General features: G+C 43.7%; 1 protein-coding gene across 1 annotated transcript in view; it reads left to right on the top strand.

Annotated features, from left to right (window-relative positions):
- The window catches only part of LOC103771044 (transmembrane protein 131-like), a gene marked incomplete at its 5' end in the record, with an annotated part of 15133 nt that overhangs the window by 5952 nt on the left and 200 nt on the right, over nt 1-8981 (top strand). The window contains 8 exon segments of the mRNA XM_008938329.1: nt 954-1078; nt 1230-1388; nt 2116-2290; nt 2629-2750; nt 2870-2966; nt 4015-4112; nt 5297-5460; nt 8822-8981. The exon segment at nt 8822-8981 is cut by the window's right edge and continues 11 nt beyond it. Of these exon segments, the coding sequence (XP_008936577.1) occupies nt 954-1078; nt 1230-1388; nt 2116-2290; nt 2629-2750; nt 2870-2966; nt 4015-4112; nt 5297-5460; nt 8822-8981 (1100 nt within the window).

Raw genomic sequence — 8981 nt, 5'->3', positions numbered from 1 at the left:
CCAGGAATGCCTTTAGTTGCCCTTAGTTTGGTTTTGTAGCCATGCAATTTCCTTTTTTTGTATCAGAGTAAGATCAGACCCTTGGAAATGTTATTAAAGGAGGCGGCTGCTGCCAGTCCCTTTCCCTTACTGGCAGGTGGTTGACTGCAGATTACAGAAAGGGGAAAAATTAAGAACCTTAGTCCTACTATATATAGTCCATTCTGAAATAGTATTCTGAAATCAGGTTGGTGTCCAAGTGCTGCAGAAGTAAACTTCAATTAGAAAACTGAGGCATGGCATGTTGTCTTGTGCTTTCCCTGTTGCTGTAATTAATACTAGACTGAAAGCTGGTTTGAAGTTCTTCTGCAAGAAATAGGTAAAATAGTTGCTCCTTAGGAAGTCTGAGGCACATAATCAAATAACTGGAGAAAAAGAACAATGTATAACCAAGTTAATTTGGTATGATGGGTATGAGTATTTTTATGTCATCGACTAAAAGATGATCCTGTACATTCAGGGCAATGGCATATCAGGAGTGTGGGATCTAAGGAGAGCATGTGAAGGCAGGACAGAAAATGGCAGTTGCCATCTCTTCTTGCCTCTGTATGATCAAGCAGGTTTGATAATCTTGGAGCTCCAGGATGAAAGCTTCTCCTGGAAGGCAAGTGAGCCCTAATAAATGTATGGAGCAATGTGGATAGAAAATGAGCCAGGGCTAGGAAGGGTGGAGTTGCCTATAGGAAAAATACAAAACTGCTTATGAATAGCTTTGACGATGAGCACAAATTTAACATAAGAAAGCCATAGAATGCCAGTCTTTTGTATGACCATATGGTGTGCATAGATATATATATATATACACGTATATGTACACACACGTGTGTATATATACAAAAAATCTTCTATATATCTTCTCTCCAGTCAGCACTTCAGAGAGCATTAAAAGTAAATGGATTTCTGTTTTCATTTAGCTCCTTGGAACTGTCTTATACTCCGCCACTGGAAAATAAGCAGCGCAAAACCTTTCCGTCCAAGATACCTGCCCAGCACCTTCTGACAAATGGGTCTAAATCAAGAAACCTTCCCAAAACGAGAGGTAGTGTGAGGCTGTTTTCTGTTGATATCCCAGGAGTTTTATTCAGTTGTTTGTAACCCCTCTTGAGTGCTTTGAATTCAAAGTCTGGTGTGCAAAGAAAGCTGTTCAGTTTACTATCCACAGACTTCCTTTTCTTCTTTTGTTTTAATAGGTCCAAACAGTAGATTAATGGAGAGTAGGCCATCAGTACTAGCAAAATTTCTCCCCAGTGGTTCTGGACAGGAGCTAGGAAACACCAGCAGCTCAGAAGGGGAAAAGGATTCTCCACCACCAGAGTGGGACTCTGTGCCTCTTCACAAAGCTGGCAGCTGTAAGTAATCTCTAGAGGATGACAGAGTTAGTTTTCTCCAATGAATACCCATAGGTAGGGTTGCTGTGTTTATAGATCTTCCTATCCTTTTTTGGCTGGATAGTTGTGCTCCCATTTTCTGCTGTAGACCTCGATAGCATTTGGTACAGTTTGGGAAGTTGAAATTTGGATGGGCAGGACATGGACTGTTCTGCAGTTCTTCAGTGATGGGCAGGGATTCAGAGGCTGGGGAACTTGAGGAAATGAGAATTGCCGCTCGAAAACAAAAATGTGTTTTCTGCAGCAGACAGCGTTTTGCTTCGTCAACAGCCAAAGTTGAAACCAATTCAATTATTTATCCTTGAGAGGGAGCACTGAAAATGTCTCAGTGCAGTGGTTAGTAGGGTACACTAGTGTAAGCTTTTTGCTTGTATTGTAAGTCCTTTGTGTGGGAACCAAATCATCTTCCTCTTGGTTGCATGAGAACATAGTCATCCTCCTTCACAGGACTCACTTAGAGAGGTTCTTTCTTCTGTACAAACCAGCTTGACTTGGTGCATCTTTTGCAGTACTACCTCTCTGAAAATAGGTAGTAAACCTGAATAAGGATAGGTGAATATAGAGAAGGAGCTACTCCTTCAGTCATTGGGAATAGCCTTTGTCACGATTCCTCAGTTTGAACAGAAGTTTGAGAACCTTTGTTGTGCTGCAAATACTACAGGAAGATGTTTTGTGTTTCTCTTCCTAGCTACAGACAACCTGTATAAGCTCTCTCTGCAAACCCTGAGCGCAGACGCCTTCCTGAAGCAGCGGCAGCCCTCGCCGACGCCCGCCTCGCCGTCTCCTCCCCCCCCGCCCGCGTCCTTTGCTTTTGGGCCACGAGGAGGCACTTACAGCAGCATCGTGAACAGCAGCTGCAGCAAGTGAGTTCAAATCTGCACCTCCTGCTGATTTCCCAAGCACAGGACACTTGTGGAAGCCATGTGCTTCATAGGCTGCATCTCCCTTTTCTCAGACCTGTTTCGTTTTCCCATGGAAATTGCTTTTTTGCAGATACTGCTGTGCATATCTTACTATGCTATTTATATTTTGCTGGGGTTTGGTATGACTTGGTGGATTGGGAAAATGTGCAATTACATGAGCTGTTGTTAGCGTTTTCATGTATTCTAGCTAAATTACTGGGGTTTTTGTCAAACTGCTGAAGTACAAAATCTTACTCTGTCTTTTTTTCTTTTTTTTTTTTTTCCCTTTCTATTTTAAGTGAAACGAAAAGCAAGCAGCCTAATGGTGCCAAACATAAGCTGGCAAAGGCAGCTTCTCTTCCAGGCAGGAATGGTAACCCCACTTTTGCTGCTGTAGCTGCAGGCTATGACAAGAGCCCAGGTACTAGAATCAGTTTGGAGTTCTAAATATTTCTGAATATTTCCTGAATATTCTGTTATTTTGTTGGTGTTTTTTTTACTTGTCTCACTTGATGTATCTATCTATGTGTATTCTTGCAGGTGGCAGTGGTTTACCAAAGGTTTCTCCAAGCAAGCCAGATGTTTCCAGCAATATTAGCATTTCCCACGCAGTTGCTGACAGTGATGGCTCTGACAGGTAATTTTAATATTCTCTAGGCAAATACACAGTTCTCTAGAGAATAAGATTGTAAGCTTTTATTGGCATTTTGAAGGTAGGGTCTGGTTCCCCTTTTTTTTTGTTTTCAACTGTTTTTTAAATCCGGGCACAGCATCTCTCGCCTTACAAAAAGACTGAGAACCTATGAGCTCCTCAGATGTAGAGAGCAGGATGTTCTAGATGCTATGGGGACTTTTCCCTCCTTGTTCCAAGTAATTCAGCAATCTTGTATTCCCAAAGCATCTAAATGAAGAGAAATCAGCTTGGCTCTTTCAGTATTGAGGAGTGTGAGCCAAAGTCCCTTGAAATAGTTCACAGGCAGAATATCTTTCTGTACAGTAGAATCTTTCACGCCCAGTTCTTAGACCAGAACTATCACTGGGCTGTGCACTATGAGTAGGAGCAGAACAGAGCCGTGGTGGGTCATGTTCCCCAAGGCACGCTGTCTTCTCTGACATGTTTCGGCAGTGTGTGTCTGTCTTGGTTGTAAAAAGCTGTAAGCATCAGGTAACCTTCTTGGAATAGGAAAGAGATTTGAATTCAAGTTTCAATATGCAAAGGAATTGCTTTTCTGAGCAAAGTTTGTGGGTGGAGTTTGGGTTTGGTTTTGTAAATGTTTACCACTGGTTCCGGTTAACTCATCTGTAGTTTCAGGAAGCTTGTCCACAGGCTAGTGTGAGTAGTTGTATACCACCTGAGTGGCTCTATATTTTATCTCCTTGTCAAAAAACTGTGCTATGCTTGGAACCCAGAAGTTTTCTGAAAAACTGAACAAAAGAGCTGCTCTCAGGTTTGTGTTGGAGCTCAGTCTGAAGATTAGAGAGCATTATGTCTGTAGCAGTGTTGCTCCAAGGTGGTTATACACACAGGAAGACAGTATTTCACTGAGCTCTTACATAGTTATGTATATACCTGCACACATAGATTTGTACATCCACATTTGTATGCAGATCGGTAGGTTAATGTTGTCAGTAGTATTAATGCTAATGAGTTGTGTATTGCTTTCCCATCACTCCACAACGTGTAGTTCGGGTTTGTGGAGTCCTATCAGCAATCCCAGCAGTCCTGACTTCACACCTCTCAACTCGTTCTCTGCATTTGGACACTCTTTTAATTTAACTGGAGGTGAGTTTTTGTTTTCAAATATTTTTTTGTATTCAAATACAGGTAAGGAAATGGGGTGTCTCCATTCCACTGGTGTACATCCAGTGTTTCCCTGCCTGCCCCCAAAAAGGATAACTACATAGAAAAGCGTGTTAAAAATCTGGTGCTGTATTCTGTGTCTTAGCCCAGAGAGAATTAGTGCAAACTGTTAGTGTGTTCGTTGGGCTGGAAACACTGAAAGTTTTTTTTCTTTAGTCTCCCTCCCCTCCATCTCTCCCTCTTGAAGCTTTACTGCAGGCCTCAGCAGTGTGCCACTGGGCCTGTGGTTTCCTGAGCACTTTACACCTGCATAAAACCATTGCTCTATATGAGGCAGTGGCCCACCCCTCGTGTTGCTTTCCTCTAGTGTTTACGTAGCTGCGTGATGAACTGATGTATACTAAACCCAGCAATTAATTCCCATATTTAAATACTTAGGTAAACTTCCACAAGTGACTCCTTGAGATGGGCCTTGATGCAGGCAGGCTGTGTTACAGGGCAGGGATGCTCCCAGCACTTGCGTAGATTTGCATAACATGTTTGGGGCTGCGTGGCATTTTTTAGGGTGTCTGCAAATGATGATAGGCAAAGCGAACGTTGTACGTGGCATTTACAAAATGGAAAAAAAAATGTATATCTGCTGGAAAATGCTGGGGATCTGCAATCAAAAGGAGCTGCTGCTGTGGGGTGGTTTCATCTTCATCGGCAGCACTTGGCACCAGCGACCCTGAGGGACAGCAGTAGGATGCCTGGGATCAGTTCTGTGTGCTGGAACCAGGTGAACCACAAGTGCTGGTGCTGCCTTCTCCTTCTTGTAGCAGAGATGAGGCCTGGGCTGGGTACAGCCCGTGCCACCTGTGTACCAGGCCTTGGCTGGGAAGGGTGCACTGCAAGGCAAACGAGTGCTGCTATTACCAGAGGTTCCTTCAGACTGGTCACTTAATCCTCTACAACTGTGGTTCTAACTTGGTAGCCACTGTCTGACCTAGGGCACATGAGATGAGGTGAGATCTCTTACTGTATGACCTTTCCTGATCTCAATTCTTGCACTGTAGTGGGGCCTGCTGGAAAAATGTGGGAAATAACTGGGAAGAGTGTTAGTCCACTGTGGTTCTTGGAATAAAAGAAAAAGTAATGTACTCAGTTTTATTTCATTTTATTTTTAGAGGTTTTTAGCAAACTTGGTTTAGCTCGATCTGCTTATGGGCAGGATGTTCAGAGAAACTGGAGTGAATTCAATAATGTTCCATCATCCATCTGGGATCCTTCAGCTACAGATTCTGTACCCTCCTGGCCAACAAGCTCAAGTTCCCCAACTCATACAACTGCAGTAAGTATTCAGTCCAAATATGGTGTTTTATTACAGTTAGCAACTTGTTCTGTGTCTGCCATCTGATTTCATTTTAGAGGATTTTTGAATTTGGGTGAAAAAAATCAACTGAAGAATAAATGAAGGGGGAAGTTATTCATCTTTCTGTGTAGTTAAGTTGACATGGCTGTTGGACAAAGAGTGATGAGTCTGCTCACTTGCAGATGAATCTATGTAAGTTGCTTAATATAAAAATTTCTCAGAAGAGCATCTTGCAGCACTTAGGCCATTCCCATGTGCTCGGGATTGTGGAAAGAGCTGTTCTGCTCCTGGACCATGGCTGTCACTTCCAGCTTGATGGACAGTTACAAAATAGCCAATAACTTTCAGACCTTGATTGTGCTTCCTGAATCCAGTGTTGCACCTACTTGTAAATTAACAAAAGGTGGGAAAAAAAAATCTGAAAGTTATCAAATGTATTCTTTTAAACTTAGAAAAAAACACTGGAGGACTGAGCATAAGGTGAAGCCTTTAAACCAACCACTAATTTTGATGGAGATCTTGGTTACAGCCAAAGAAGAAACCCCAGCTTTTACACAGGTGGTAGCACTGTTCTCTCGTCTTTGTGCCTTGCTGTCTGTCAGAATAAAAAATACACCACAATGGCTATCTTCAGTGCCAGCTGAAGTCATTCTTCATCTTCTCCTCTGCAGATGTTTCTGTAGTGACTAAGAGGTGGTGTTTACTTCACCTGGTAGCAGTTCAGGTGGAGTGGGGGAAGACAGAGGGCAGGGGAGGCCAAAGAGCATCACACAGCTTCTTAGAGACGGACACTGATCCCACCCTTGTCATACAATTACCACTGTAGCTGTAAGCTCACTAAAACTATGTAAGGAGAGATTTTTGCTTTTTGGTCACATAGAGGGCAGATTTCTCAGCATTTGGTGGAAGGGAGGTATTGAGGACAACCAGGACAATCTCTCTAGCTCCTTACACATTGTTTGTCTGCTTCTGAAAAATGTCCCCTAAGTGTGCTTCAGGAAACACTGAGACAGAAGCCAGACAAATGGTATAGAAGAACTGTCAGTCTCTCCCTTTAAATACTTCTGTTGGTGGGGGAAAGGAGCACAAAAAAACCACATCTTAGGAGCTTATTCAAGGAGAAGATCACTTACTAAACAAGAAGCAGCAAACAGACTGAAATACTCAAAGCCTTTTTAATGATAGTGATTTTTTTCCAAGTGCTTATGGTGAACCAGAACAGGAAGACTTGGCTATGCATGTCACTGAACCTTCTTGCTCTACATGCCAGATAAGAGAGCAGGTGCCAGGCCAGGCCCCTGTCCTTCTTTCTGGCACAAGAGACAAGGCTCTTGTTGGAAAGCATGCTTCCATAGTGGCTCCTGTGTTACCTGTTTTCTGGGAAGGTTTCTGGGGAGTTGATTTTGATCATTCTCCTTATTGCTCTCGCTTTCCCATTTTATGTGTCGTTATGCTGCTGTACTAAATAGCGTTTGACTTGGGGGTCCTGCCTCCCCTCAGGCTGGGCTGCATTGCTGGTACTTCTGCCCAGGTTTCTTTCTAACCACAGTTCCTCACTTCTCTTTCCTCCGTTTCCCTGGGTGTAGTTCTGTCTGCCAGATATTTTGTGCCTCCCTTCACCAGCCTTGCAAGGGAGTAGTGGTCTAAGGTACTCTTCTGTGCTGCTCCTTTCCTGGTTGCTTCTACTTTTTGAGTAGTTACCTTTCTGTCAGGCTCTCCCAGATGCCTTTGGGTCACATAGGAATAGCTGCTGGCTCTTGCCCACTGGAGGAAGTAGAGTGGACTTCTGGTCTGTTAGGGTTGGTGTCTGAGCAGCAGAATGAGTGTTTCCCGCTGTGGGCTTAGCAGTCTAATGCTTGTACAGCTTAAATATAACCATTTAGTTATGTAATAGTAGTAAACATGACCCTAGTTTGGCTCAGCTTCTCAGTGACATTAAAGAGTCCTAAAGATGTAACCCCTGAGTATGCTTAAAACTCCTGTCTGACCCTGTCTCACATTCCTTCAGGACCCTTTATAATGTGTTAGCGTCCAGCCAATTCCAGATACAATTAGGCTGAGCATATGTTCTTCATTCCAGGGGAGAAAATAAAAACCTGAAATGAAAACATGTTCAGAGTTCACCTTGTTTACTTTTCTAAAGGGATTTTTATTTTAATCTTCAGATGCAGAGTACACTGATACTGGTTAACCTTTAGTGTGCAGTGTCTGAGGGCCAAGGTCTTGGGAAGGGAGGCCCTGTCTCCACCCAGTAAATCCAAACATAAGGATGTTTGTGCCTTACAGCATTTACTCAACAAGTCCACTGCCTTTTGGATGTATCAAGTTTACTGTATATTTGCAAATTGAATTTACAGCTTATGTACATTAAATCTGTTGGCACAGAGGTATGTAGTGAGTTAAGCCTACATGTAGCAGGTTCTGTGCTAATCTTAGCATGAAAGTTACACTAACCTTTCTCATCTCCATACATGGCTGCTTCCAGGTATCGCTTTCCACCACACCATGGGTTAGATTCCCCTGCTTGTTGCTTGCTACTGTTTGGGCTTTAATAAATTGGTTGACAAAACTGGGGCCTTGTTTTGTTTCTGCATGTGTTCTCTAGGCTTGCTGTACCTGCCCTGTGCATCCCAAATGCATTTGTGACATGTGTTGCACCGTGACCATTTGTCAGAGACTCCCAGAGGTCTTGAGCCAGCACAGACTTACTGGGGCTCCATGACAAGTGGCCAGTTCTTCAATCCTCTCTCTCTTCATCTGGTGAAGTTTTGGATGGGGGGACAAAGCATATACTGGGAATATGGGGAGGGATACAGTGTGCTGAGCACAGGTGGGTTCATTCACAGTGTGCAATTTATAACACACACGTCTGGATACAAGGAAATACGTTTGCAAACACCCAAAAAAAGGATCAAGGAATAGACTTTGCTGCTACCTTCCATTGCAACTTGAATTTTGGTTTTTTGAGACTTGAACCATGTTTATCTACCTCGTTCTAACTAGTTTAATTAAGCTCTTGTGTGCTAAAGGTTGACTGCTGATAGTGCTGAAGTTAGTAAAGCTCTGGGGATGTACAGGCTGAAAACAGCTGGAAAGCCTGTAAGGCAGTGGCACTGTGCAGCCCCTTCCGTGCCCAGCTGCGTCCGGTGGCTGTTCACGGCGTGGTGCCCCCGGGCCAGCTCCAGCACAGGGAGTCCAGAACTCCACCTGGCAGTGAAGGTGGAAGGGGTTCCACAGCAGGCCTGCTACATGTTAGGTACTGTTCTTTCAGAGGGGATGTAAGCAAGGTGAAAATAGACGTTGCCAAACTGCTACTTACCTGCCTCTGTCTTTCCTGCAGTCAATCCTTGGCAACCCAAGTGGCCTGTGGTCCAACACTCCATTCAGCAGTTCCATTTGGTCAAGTAATCTCAACAGTGGCCTTCCCTTCACCACTCCAACAAACGCGTTGTCAGGCATCGATCTCATGGGTAGTGAAAACTCTTCCACTGCTCCTCCTC

This window comes from Merops nubicus, unplaced genomic scaffold (assembly GCF_000691845.1).
Source record: "Merops nubicus isolate BGI_N331 unplaced genomic scaffold, ASM69184v1 scaffold13104, whole genome shotgun sequence".
NCBI lineage: Eukaryota > Metazoa > Chordata > Aves > Coraciiformes > Meropidae > Merops > Merops nubicus.
The sequence above is the reverse complement of the archived record's forward strand: the minus strand, read 5'-3'. Positions and strand labels throughout refer to the sequence as shown.